General features: G+C 41.4%; 1 protein-coding gene across 3 annotated transcripts in view; it reads right to left on the minus strand.

The window, feature by feature from the left end:
* The window catches only part of VCAN (versican), a 131757-nt gene that overhangs the window by 68455 nt on the left and 49422 nt on the right, over positions 1-13880 (minus strand). For all 3 annotated transcript variants that reach the window (XM_081213448.1, XM_081213450.1, XM_081213449.1), the window contains exons 6-7: positions 12790-13083; positions 203-2251 (exon numbers count right to left, since the gene is read on the minus strand). In XM_081213448.1, the coding sequence (XP_081069574.1) occupies positions 203-2251; positions 12790-13083 (2343 nt within the window). The remainder of the gene's footprint in view (positions 1-202; positions 2252-12789; positions 13084-13880) is intronic.

Consider the following 13880-nt stretch of genomic DNA (forward strand, 5'->3'; position numbering starts at 1 on the left):
CTGATGATTTGCACATTTATATTGCCAATAGCTATTACCAATACCTCATTTCAAAAATATCAACTATTTCTAACATACAGAAGTGTAAGATAGTTTCATGCTCCAGACATAAAAGACACATCTTCCAGCACATTTTAAAACTACTTGCTATGGCCAAAGGTCCATCAGGTTGGGCATATGGCCCTGAGAAGCAAAGTCTTACCTGTATCATTGCCAGAGATAGCAACAACAAACACTTTTATGTCAGGCCTGCTTTCCACTTCTATGTCAGCATCTGAAGTAGAAGGAGCCTCTTCCTGAGACTCTAAAACCTCAGAGGGTGGTCCTGTAGGCTGTGCAACCGCAGTAACACTCGATGATGTAAAATATTCTGTATCAATCTCTGGCTCTGCCGTCTTGCCTGTAAAATCATCATCAGTAGTAGTTTTAATGGGAGAAACAGATTCCTCAATTATTACCATGTCTTTACTCGTATCCTCGTCGGGTTCACTGTAAATTAAGGGTGGCTGTGTTTTGGTAATTAAAGGCTTGGATGGTGAAGTGGTCAGGGTCTTGTCTACTGGAGCAATGGTAGCTGTGGCTATGCCACTTACCACCGTCGGTTTACTTGTCACAATAGCCGAGAATAAAACTGGCTCCGTTCCTACGGCCTCTTCTGTCGTTCCTGAACCTTCTGGGCTATGAGTTGTAAGAGTCTCCACATGAGGTAATTTTTCAGTGACAGGAGCAGTAGCTTTAGTAGGAAAGGGACCTGCAAATCTAATTGTGGGTACATCCTTTTCACTTTCTGTGCTTGCCTTTCTGGGGGGAACACCCGTCGTTTTTAGTTCGCGTTCCGTGACAGCATCCATTCCAGGAGACAGTTCAGGTTTTGTGGCTGTTTCATAAACTGTTATTTTGACACCTGGGCCCAAAGCCTCAGTAGTTGCATATTTTCCTTCATATGCAGATCCTTCAGCAGTTAAGTCACTTTCAGGTGTCAAAAGCAATGTTGAAATCACTGCAGTAGTGTCTGGGACAGTAGCCAGTTTTTCCACAGCTTGATCTCTAGCACCAGGTTCCTCCTGAATAGCTGTTGTAGCCTCTGTTTTCGTACCTCTGACGCCTGTATGAATAGTAACAGTGACCACATCTTTAGCAATTTTATCTACTGGAGTTTCAGAAATGAGGGAAATGCCAGGTTCTTCCTTTGCTGTTGCAGGAGTTACCATCTTTGTAAATATAATTGATTCTGTGCCTGATATGCCTGTTGAGGAAATAGTAGTGATTTGTCTGGGAATTCCTAAGTCTGGCTGATGCTCAGCAGAACTCCCTTCAGAAGTCCAGTCATATTTCTGATCGTCTGTTCCTGCAGTTTTTTCTTGTTGCATCTCTGGAGTAGGTGTTACTGTATCATGGTGCCTTGGCATGTCCTCTCTTTCAGCTTTGGGGAAAACCCCTGCCACTGTATCATTCACTTCTGTTGCAGTGGTTGTGGTCTTTGGAAACTCCACAGAGCCTAACTCAGAGCTAAATGATGTTTCATAGCTCTTTGTATATCCGGTAGTTAGTGCTATTTTGCTTTCAGATGAACTGACTATTACACCTGGTGTAGCTGTAGCAATCTCAGGTGAGAAGGTCTTTGACACTTTGACTACATCTGATTCTGAAACAGTGCTAGAGGCAACTGGCCTGTCATCGGGTGAAATATTGCCATTGTTATCGTCTTTTGTAGGTTCATGATGATCAGGGAGCAGTTCTTTGGGGATGACAACGGTTGTCAGTTTTACGTCGCTTTTTGCTTCCATTGATTTTTTTGTAGGCTGGGTGCCAGGATGTGTTTCTTCCTTTGTTAATGTAACAGAAGTTTTTGTTTCTACAGGTTCACTCAAGTTATTTCTCAGTAGAACGTCTACAGAAGTGATTATTGGTCCCACCTCTATTTGTTCAGTCTGACTTTCAGAGCTCTTCTCACTGAGGTCAGAGACAACTTGTGTGGGTGTGATCCCTACTAGGTCACTCGGTGAAGTATCTGTTTCTGTCACTTCTGATGAATCAGAAAAGTCTGTAACAGTCTGAGGTAGAACAGTGGATAAACTAACAATCTGCTTAGGTACCTTCTCTTCCAGTTTTGCCTTAGGCATTCCTTGTGTGACCGAAGAGATATGAGGATCAAGATTAGTTTTAGAAGCGATTTGTTCAGATAATAAATTGGAAGATCCGCTTTCCAAAGGTATATTCGGTTCAACAGTTGCAGAATCATTCGGCTTAGCTATAAAAAAAGACAATTAAAATGAATGTCATGCTTAATACAATATCTTAAATGTAAGAAGCATTTTTAATAAATTAATTCTGAACAAGCATCCTTTATCTCTACTGTATCTTTACTATATGCCAGTTGCTCCCAGAATGTATTTGCTGAGCATCTTGACCAGAAAGCAGCTGTAATTAAGCTAATTTAGTCCCATGTACTTCTATAGTAAAGCAATTCAACCCAATGTAGTTTAAATGAATTATGAACTCCTACTAGTCCATAGCAGTGACCTAAAAGTCTTGTATGTGGTAGTTTTCTGCTTATTGTAAATTGGTCATATGGAACCACTGTCGCACAGATTCAAACTTTTTTCATGCTACTTCAAATGGGAATTTGCCCCTCCATGTTAAAATAAAAGCCTGGATTGGTTTGAATGGCTGATCATATGCTACATTGCTGGAGTTTGTAGACCTGGGTTCAATCCTGCTTAGCCACAAAGCTTGCCAGATGGCCTTGGATCGATATTTACTCTTCCAGCCCAACAGCTGCTAAAAGCAGTGTTGTTGTTGTTGTTTTTGGTAAAATGAAATGAGGTGGCGCTGCTGCTCTTATGTTGATAAAAGTAATGCGTGTACCAGCACAAAATGGTGGTCAAGGCATCAACAACAATGATCTGAAGGTACTCCATACCAATGGGTACTGTCACAAAGAAAGCACTAGCTATAAGAACAAAACTGGATAAACCTATGTATGTTTCCCTGGGTTCCTTAGAAGCTGGGCAGGGTATACATGTGCTAAATAAATATGCAAAGGAATTTAAGTGGCTGCCTCATGGTCCACTGATCTGCGAAATGGCTCTCATTTTTGCTGACCTGAAGTTATTGTACTCTAGCTGCCTCCACTATCACATCTGAATTCAAACACTTTCTGCTTTAGTCATTTGTATTATACAGTGCAGTTCTCAAGGTAAGGTGGGACACCATTCCAAATTTGTATAGGTGAGGCATCAGGCATAAGCCTGCATTTTATTAATGTTTGATCAGGACTTGTATATTAAAGAGAGGGCTTAGATTTTCAAAAGTTTCATGCCAGGCAGACCAGCTGCTTAAGAAAACACTGGCAATGTTTTCCTCCTAGACAAGGGGGCCCTTGATTTATAGCAGAAAACAAATCTCAAAGTCGTAAAAGCTGGAATTACAGACTGAGTAAGGACACTGACCCTACATGTTACAGAAGATAACAAAGGCAGAGATAAATATAATTAGGAATGAGTAAATAGTAAAATAATACCAATGTGCCTCCCAGTAAAATGAGCCAGATCTTCTTTCTAAGGTTAAAGACCAAATGGAGAAAGAGAGCAATTTTTGGGAAGTCTCCTTTTAAAGCTGTTTCTTTCTTAAACTGAGAGAGTTAGAGGGCAATAAATATTGGGAAAAGCAGCTGGCTGAAGGGGGGGTGTTAAACTGAAGAGGCTTCTTTTAAAGCGGTTTTTTACTGTGTTCCTTTTTTTTTACTGAGTTCCCTTTTCTACTTTACAAAGACCTTATTCCTTTTAAGAGGCTACCTGTGTTGTGTATTAAGTGTATTGGCATAGATGTAATTATGCAAAGGATTTAACAAATGCTAGATTTTTATTTCATATAGTTGTAAGAGTTGTATTTTGAAATTAAGTCAGCCACCAGTTTAGCCCCCCCTGCCAGACAGGAAGACGCCATCCAAGCTGTCCTGATATATAAGCTGTCAGACATTTGTTTAGAAACCTTCAAATGAAGGAGATCTTTCAATGTTGATGTGAAACTCAAGATCCTTGACATATGTTTAAGATAAAAATTTAAGATTAACCATTTGTTTTAGAAGGCAATAGGGCAAGGAGGGCAAGAGGTGAGCTGGTAATTAAGATTCCTTGTTGAGACACATGTAAGATATATTACTACTTATTTGTCATTTATAGATGTAACAATATATAGCTCTTTGTGTTCCATATAAGGACAGGAGGATATGGGTGTATCTTTTAGGATTGGTTATAGCAATCAGCCAATAGGAAATCCAACCAGGCTGATTGGACAGAGGCAGCCAAAGGAGGAGCAAAGGGGGCTGGATTAAGGGAATATAAGTGCTGGCCATAATGGCAGGAGGCCAGGCCAGAGCTTGGTAACCATATACCACTGTGCCTCTCATTTATTTGTCTGACAAATAAATTATTATTTTAATTTCTCTGTTGCTGCGTTGAATATTTCATTCCAGCTAAGCGTTAACCACAAGCAGGATGCTACATAGGCACCTATATTTTATGCATTATACCCTTTTTAAGCTTTAAAAAAGAGAGAGTAAAAATGTCAGATTCCACTTAGACACAACAAATAAAAGCCTCAGCACTTATTTCACTGTTTAAATTTCAACTAATATTTCCAGAAAATATTCACTCAGCACACTTCATCTACAATCAGGTTTCTCTCTAGTGGCAGCAATATATTAATCCAGGATTATTGCACCATCACTGAACATTGCTTAATTAACAGCACAGTTCAGAAGATACAAGCTTTAAATTTCTAAATTTAACTTTTAAAAAAAGAGAGAGAGAAGGGATGAATGAATGGATGTTAAAGCTGTACCGTCTCAAAGAAGATATTATCCGCATTTCATCTGCCTTTTGCTTAAAAGAAGATGACCTGCCCAGAGAAGGGTGTTTCCTTTCTAAAAGGCTCTGCTCCAGCTTTAACAGACTCCCTCGCTGTACAGATGTTTCACATTACTAAACTCCTAGAATCATATGTTCAATGGGATATCTTCTTTGTGCTCCTTCTAATGCAAGACATGAGGCAGTTTTTCCTAATAAAATATCCACATCTAATACAGCAAGAAAGCAAATTATCTCACCGACAGCTGCTTACATCAAAGTCTATCCTGAGTTCTTTTTTAAAAAAAAATAATAGTGTTTTTTTACATTATGCACAACCTGAATGAAGCTGAGCAACTGGAAGAGGTTTCTATGCTTAAGAAACAATCCACATATTTCCTTTGTTTTTATATTAAAACAAACTTGTTCTTCATTGGATAACTTTTTTAAAAAGTTGGAGAATCATTAAATATTAGATCACAGAATAGTGTAGTAACACACTTGCTTCCAGGTTGCTTACTGTGCAGTGCAGTGATTCTGAATTAAGCTAAATAACGTTTACCAAAAAGGAACAGATAAAATTGGGAGATAAGAGGAGCTGCTGCTTTAAAAGGGTCTCCATGATGCCTGTTATCTTTGTATGCAGCCATATGCATGGGAAATCAGTGGTCAGAGAAAATGGCCTAATTCCCAAAGCAAGCTACTGCACTGTAATTGCTCCCTGTCATAACACTGTGCCCTTTTTAAAAGTACAGCAATCCAGAGTGAGAACTGACGTCCTCTTCTTCCCTCTGCAAACCCATGTAAAGATGGGACACTGAACAGTGTGAAATTATACCTCAGAATATACCAACCAAAAGGTTCAAGATGCGGAGCACATATTGGTTTGGAACCCCCAAGCACATTGGGCCACTTGTATGATCTAGAGCCACAATTATTGTGGTTATTAAGTTACACGCCCTTCACTACCAGGTCTCAGGGCAGATTATAGAGCATGGAGTGCCATGGTCAAGTCATTTCTGTCCAAAAGGGCCCATAGTTGGCTAATCATCAGGAGCTGGAAACAGGCACCCAGTCACCAAGGCCACCTGGGTTTCAAATAACAATGTTAGATCTATGGGTACCCCAAGCTATGAACCCGTACCATCCAAAACAGGCCGCCTTCCCACCTCCTGGACTCAAGAACTTGGAAGCATAACTAAGGCTTACTGCAGTTTGCATGGATTTGGACGTAACACTGGTCAGTCAAAATCAGAAGAGAATGCTTCTGATCTCCTCCTCACAGCTGGTCTGGAGGGGTGGAGGGTGCAATCCTGACAGAGTTCCAGCTGAATCATGCTTCTCAGTAACACAAACGTCCCAAGAATTTCAATTACTTATTTGGCTGTGTGTGCCTAAAAAGTGTTTTCTTTTTTTTAAAAAAAAAAGGAGAGCAACTACAATCATTAATGATGTCCATAACTAGGCCTACATACTTAAAGGACCAGGATACTTGGGGTGATCTTCTACATGTGGTAACCCAGGACCAGCCCAGGATATTTTGCCACTTCCGGCAAAAAAAGAAAATGTCTCCCCCTGCCCCACTGCCACAGCAATCTTTTCTGTCCCTGGTCTCCTCCTCTGACATCAGCCACTCCTCCTCCTCTGCACCCATCCACCACCATGGCTGGGCACAGAGGTAGTGGTGGCAGCGGCAAGTAGCCACAGAGGTGGCGGCCATGGTGGCAAAGAGGGTGGCTAGGAGTGGAGGAAGCAGCTATGGTGGAAGGTGGATACGGAGGAGGAGGACGCAGTGAGTGGTAGCAGAGAAGGTCAGATCTGCCGCCTGACTCAACTGCCTCACCTTGCCTCATGGACAAGCAGGCCTTGCACTAGCCCCTTGTCTGCAAATTCAGAAGTTCAGGACTGATATTGCTTTGGGTTCCACCACCATATGAGGTTAGATTAACTACAAAAATAGAGGTTTTTCCGGTGTTTAACTGAATCTTTAAATTCCTTCCCTAGGAAAAAATACCAGACTAGTTTTATTGAGAGTTTTAAGAGATCTGTGAAGATTCTGAAACATAGGAAGCTGCAATCAGGCTGTTGCTCAATCTAGCTCAGCATTGCCTTGCATTGAATGACATCAGCCCTCCTGGTTTTCAGAAAGGAGTTTATCTTGAGATGCTGGAAGTTGAACCTGAAACCTTTTGTATGTGAGGCATGCTCCAGAACTGGTCGTGGATGCTTTTTAATCCATCAGGTTTGTGGAGGGATTATTTGTTTCTGTTTTATTATGAGATAGACTGTCCACTGTATTTTCTATTGTGTTGGCAGTCATGGCTGAAAAGCAGCATTAAAACCCCTAAGTAAAAGAAGGAAAAAAGAAAGAAAAGAAAGCAAACTGCTTTGGTTTTGTACACTTTAGCCAAAGCTTACAAAGCAATGGACAGACTGTGGTTGACTTCATTAGGGTTAGGTCTTAAGAAAGAGGAGGGAAATCTTCCAAAATACTCTTATGTCTGACCACAAAACCAGGATCCATTAGGAACAAATTGTTTTTGGCTAAAGTTGTGTTTTACTTTACTATAGTTAAGATGAATCAGAATTCATTATAAGTCCCTCTTCACATTTTTCTTTAATGCTTCCTCTCCCAGCAAAGACTTTTTAATACACAAAAGGCCTTTTAAATAACAGTCCAGATTCAACATAAGCATTACTAAGATTGTGCCCTACTGACGAGGGCAACAGAGGAAACTTTAGAAACTGAAATTATCCAACTGCCCCCAAAATCTGAATTAAGCCTTCTTGGTTGTACCCCCACCCCAGCTATAGAGCTCCTTGTCCAACAAGCTTAATTTGGACACCCTCCTCCTAGCCTTCAGGCAGCAGACAACTCTGCCCATAACATCTCATATTGTATGCTTTGATTTTGTGTGTGGTGTTTTATTGCATTGTTTTAAATGTTCTCTCTTTCTTTACCTTCTAACTTTTTTGCTTAGCACGCAACTATCATGTAGTTTTAGGAGGCAAAGAAGATGTGCTCATCATTCAGTTTTATATTGTATTTTAGTGCGTATGATTTTGTTCTCTAGACTAATTAGAGAACAAGATCATACACATTAAAAATATAATAAAATACAGAGAAACGTAAAATGTGCATGAACACAATGGTTCAGAAAGCCTTACAGCTGAGTGCTATATAAATTTAATAAATAAGCATATATATGTATATTTAATAAATAAGTCCTGCAGGACTTGATATCTTTCTGCAGGGCCTGCTAGACAGAGCTGTTCCACCAGGCCTTTGGCCAAGGCACAGTCTGACCCCCTCCTTTGGCAATCTCATAGAACTCTAGCCCAATGGTTGCCATTATTTTGATTCTGAATTTACTTTAGAATGAATTGATTTTAGAATGTATTTCAATTACAGTGGTACCTCAGGTTAGGTACTTAATTCGTTCCGGAGGTCAGTTCTTAACCTGAAACTGTTCTTAACCGGAAGCACCACTTTAGCTAATGGGGCCTCCTGCTGCCGCTGCGCCACCGGAGCACGATTTCCATTCTCATCCTGAAGCAAACTTCTTAACCCAAGGTACTATTTCTGGGTTAGTGGAGTCTGTAACCTGAAGCATGTGTAACGCGAGGTACCACTGTAATTGATTGTGATTCTATGTAAACTGTGTTACTTTGACTGTTGTTAGCCTCTCTGAGCCCGGCTTTGGCTGGGGAGGACGGGATATAAATAAAAAATTGTTGTTGTTGTTGTTGTTGTTGTTTTCTTGGAAGTTCAGTGGTACAGCAGCTGCTTTGCATGCAAAGGTTCTGGTTCAGTCTCTGGCATCTCCAGGTAGAGGTGGAAGAAGCACCTGCATGGAACTCTAAGGAGCTACTGCCAGTATAAATAGTACTGAGCTAGAAAGATGAATGATTTGACAATACAAACAGTACAAGGCAGCTTCTAATGTTCTGATATGTAATACTGGAAGCAATAATTCACTCATCTGCTGTATGAGCTATACATGCATTTGACGTTCACACCTCCATGCACAGAGAAGATGTACAAGTTCTGACTGATGTTATACGGGAAGTACAAAAGGTGGAAGTAACAAATCACTTGTACATATCTGCTGCTACCAGGGTGGTTTCTTTTCTCAATCAGAAACTCTTTCGACTGGCTTAATTTATGTCACTGACTACCAGATGGTCTGGACTAACAGGGGGCTAGACACTGCCATGATACCCTGTTAGGGAAACCCTCTATGACATTCTTCCTGGCTACTGTGACTAATAGCACAAACTAGATAGTCAGCAAGTTAAATGGGCTGCTTATTGTTGCTGGCATCTGTCTGTCTCGAGAGACAATGAAAGAATGTGAGGTCTTCTGATATTCAGGAAGCAAACAGGAAACAAATTCGTTAAATGATCAGAATACAGATTTGAGCAACAGGTGAGAAACTGTGAAGGGGAAAGAAGTTCCAGAGCTAGGACCACTATATTTTAGGTGTGCAATAGTGAAATCATTTTGGAACAATAGGGTTAGTAGTGTCTATAAAGGGCAAGGGAACTCTAGGCTCAGATCCTCAAAAGTCTTCTACTATATTTCGATAATGCCAGTGGAATTGGCTCCATACCCAAAAGAGAACATGAAAATGATTAGCATTTTAGAAAGCCCCATGATTTCTCTAGGAACAAATCCATGATCAAAGTGGTTATGGTCAGCATTGTGAACTTCCCTTTTTTTTAAAAAAAACAAACCTAAAACTAAAACTAAACACATATGGCATGATTCAAAAGAGTAAAGAGCATTTGCACATCTACTTGGGGCTTTCTTGGCACAGCCGCTTTCAGCTCCCAACATCTAAAACTTCTTTTTCACAGACTTGCTGCAAGTACAGAAAGCAGTCTGGTAGTCCAGGAGTGAGAGAAACGAAAGTCAGAATGAAAATTATAAAGAAAAGCCCAGAGCCCTTGCACATCTGGTACACATGGATATGGGGATCAGACTCACTATTTCAATTGCCTGCTTTTACTTGCCAAGGTTTAGGCCATATATATATATATACTCCAGGCACTGCAATGTGAAATCAAATTAAGTGAGAGCTTAAATATAATTCCATTAGCTTTAAGTTATATTTTGGGTACTTATTAGAAGCATCATCCAGACATAGCTGGACATGTAGGAGAAACCACTGGGGCTTTAGCCCATAGTTAAGCATTTGATCCCCACTCATATCAATGTGAGTTAAGAGCATCTAAACATTACGATTGTGTTTACATTAGTAGCAGATACCTTGTAATTTATCCTTACTGGAATTGGTTGTTCAGATTTTTTAAAAAATAAAATCAGGGCTTCATTTTCCTTAACTTAAAAGACATGTTAATTTTAAAACATTCATTTTGCTCCAAAGAAAGGTTTTACTCACAAACAGTTTCTTGCTGAGACACAAAGAAAAGGCTGTCTGCTTTGTTGACAGCAATGTTTGTTTTTTTTTATAATTATTAAGACAGATGCCTTTTCTGGCAAAGATCCTGTGCTTTGCTGGATGTGAAAACACCAGCGTCTGGTTGGCTTCTCAGAGGCCTCCCCCCCCCCTCCCCGCCCCTCCTGATTTCCTGGCTTTGCTGGGAGTGACATTGCAATGCAAATCTTTACATCGATGGCTCCAGAATGGGGCAACTCCCTGAGTAAAGGGGTAGGATTTGAGCCCTCCACATTAGAGTAAATACATAACATGTGGCATAAAAGCAGAAAGGTTAAGTAAATGAGTACATCTCCTGCTCCAAAGCGAGGGGGAAAGGGGCACAGTAAAAGGGTGACGTCGTTCCTTTTTACTGTACGAACATCTGTTCTACAGACTTCAGGCGCTGCTGTTAGCTAGATGTCTTAGCCTCTGCTAGCTAGATGTCTTAGCTGCATTTTGCCTTTCTGAGAAGTGAATGCAGTGTTTTCTGTCCTCACCTCTATCCCCACAATTAACAGCCTGTAATGTGATATAGAGGGGACGCGGGTGGCGCTGTGGGTTAAACCACAGAGCCTAGGACTTGCCGATCAGAAGGTCGGCGGTTCGAATCCCTGTGACGGGGTGAGTTCCCGTTGCTCGGTCCCTGCTCCTGCCAACCTAGCAGTTCAAAAGCACATCAAAGTGCAAGTAGATAAATAGGTACTGCTCCGGCAGAAAGGTAAATGGCATTTCCGTGTGCGGCTCTGGTTCGCCAGAAGCAGCTTAGTCATGCTGGCCACATGACCCGTAAGCTGTACGCAGGCTCCCTCGGCCAATAAAGCGAGATGAGCGCCGCAACCCCAGAGTCAGCCATGACTGGACCTAATGGTCAGGGGTCCCTTTACCTAATTTGATATAAATGGTTGCAATTATAAACTGTCCTTTGCTTTTAATTCCAAAGGTATTCTTTTCAAAGAGGATTGGTCGCTTGTCCAAGGAGTTGTATATGGGTATGAGCAGGGAGTGTAACAATTTAATAACGGGGGCAATCCAAGACGCCTGCACAGCTTGTTAAAGCACTCTTTCACATGTACAAAATGTTGCACTTTCCCTAGACATTGGCTAGCATTAGATGAACCTGATTCTCACCAGGTGTAATTCTCACAGGACACTTCTGTCCATGGAACAAAAGCTTGGACTTAGTTTACTTCTTAAGGTAGTCATGAAAACAATTAAAGCCACACAAGCAATCAAAGCAGGACTGAACCTTCCGCTCGTCAATTGGTCATCATGACGTGCATGTGGCTGGTCCTGCCCACCTCTCAAAGCTGGCCTGTGGGGGCGGGGGAGATAAAGATCTAGCCCACAGCACAAAGGGTCCCCCCACACCGCACCGCCAACACTAATGGGACAACTGTGTTGGGTACGACCCAGTACTGTACTGAGCAGAGCAGGGGTTGCATGAGAAAAGAGAAAAGAACCAGACCCCTATTCAAGGCACTTAGCAGTTACAGCCAGTCCTCGTCCAATGAAACCATCAGACAGTGTGTGTGCTCGCAGCAATCAGGAAGAATCACAGGTTTTTCCTCAAAACTCCAAAGAAAGTAATGGTTCAGTCAAGCTTGTTAATCTACTATCTAACCCTTGGAAACTGCAATCAACCTTTGGGTGGCTGATCAAATGTTTTTCCAAGAGGTGGCAGATCACAAAGCCAAGGTTCAAGCCTATATCAACATTTCCTTCATCTCCACAGTGAAATATCTATAGACAATGTTACTTCAGGAATTATTTCATCTGAGCTCCTTTGCTTGGTGTGTAAAGCCTCTGTCAAGAGCAGCTTTGATGCATGGTTGGTGGCGCCCATGACGGGGCAGTTCTCCCTTTGTATAATGCCCTCCCTAGTGAGGGATAATGCCTATCTCCCTCCTTCATGACTTGCAGGAGAAATTTAAAAGCATTCCGGTGTTACCCAGGCATTTGATGGCTGAAACACACTGTTCCTGGCAACCTTGAGATCACTGGCTTAGAATGCTTTTGACTGTTGTTGTTTTTTAAATACAGTCATACCTCATGTTACGTTTGCTTCAGGTGGAGCATTTTCAAGTTGTGTCCCACGGTGACCTGGAAGTACCAGAAAGGGTTACTTCCGGGTTTCACTGCTCGCGCATGCGCAGACGTGCAAAATGACATCACGCGCATGCGCAGAAGTGGTGAGTCGTGACCTGCGCACATGCAGATGCGGGTTGAGTTCTGCTCATGTTGCAAACGGGCCTCTGGAACGGATGCCGTTCACAACCAGAGGTACCACTGTAATGTTTTTAGTTCTTGAGTTTTTAATGTTTTATCATTACTGTGTCTGCAATCCTGGAGGAAGGGTTAAATAGAAATTGAACAAATAAAGAAACAATAAACCACAAGAAAGTGAATCCAGTAGATTGGCAGGTTATATTATGTCCCCTTTTTTCCTTTAAAAAAATTGTGATAGTTATACATTCTTAAGCATTAAACAAACTTACGTAGAAAGCAGTAGGCATCAAATCTGCTGTCTCGGGGAGGGAAATATGTTTGATTCTCATAGCGATACAAGGTTCGCACTCCAAGCAAACCTCCGCCACACTGGATCCTTGCCACAGAAACAGGATAGCGCACACTGCCATCAGCCAGCCAGCCATAGTCGCATTGGTCAAAGCCATTTCTCCAAGCGGCATGCAGATCACCGACAGAAGCGAGAACTGCACCGTTTGCCTCACACCGCTCTTTAGCTTCTTCAAAGGTTAGCTTGTTGGGAGAAGTGATATGGAAGACATCGCCTACAAGAAGAGAAACAAAGAGCACCTTTACTTCTTTGCATGGGCGGCTGTGTCACATTCCTAAAATGTATTTTAAATGGGGGGGGGGGAATTACTTCCAGGATTATTGTAATAATGAATTAATTATGTATATTTTTCCTTACTGGTCACACAGCTATAACTAGTTGGTTTGATGTATACTGCCATGAGCAGTGTGCACATGTGCATAATACTATATACGGTAAATAAAAAATGGAACATTGACATTGAATTGGAAGCATGAATCTGCTGTGATAAAATGTGTTACGAGGATCTTCCTGCCCAGATCTCCCAATGTGTCTCTCCCCATTAAAAAAGTATCCTATTCACGTAAATAAAATGTTCTCTTTGTCCATTCTTCCCAGCTGTCTCTTCGACCTTGGATCTCATTCCCTGAAGATTCAGGTCCTGTCCTTTCTTTCTCTCTCCCTCCAGCAGATCCCTCCTCAAGTAACACATTTTCCTGTAACATTTGGCTTAACTACTTAGTACTCAGCCCAACTATAACTATAACATCAATCATAGCCAACCTAAGTACCTGTACCTTCAGTCAGTCATTTACTCTTGTCCTTCCCTCTCAAACCCCATTCGTTTTGACTCTCTCATTGTCAACATTTAGATTTAAGTTTCTTGCAAGCAGTAACATCCCTCCCTCTTCCTAAGAAACTTTGCAAAGTACTATGCACCTTGATGGTACTGTACATATCATTGGTAGCACTGAATGTTATCACAACAATAAACACACGCAATAACATTCCATCATAGCATGACCAATGAAC

Source organism: Podarcis bocagei (assembly GCF_964188305.1).
Source record: "Podarcis bocagei genome assembly, chromosome: 11".
NCBI classification, from domain to species: Eukaryota; Metazoa; Chordata; class Lepidosauria; order Squamata; family Lacertidae; genus Podarcis; species Podarcis bocagei.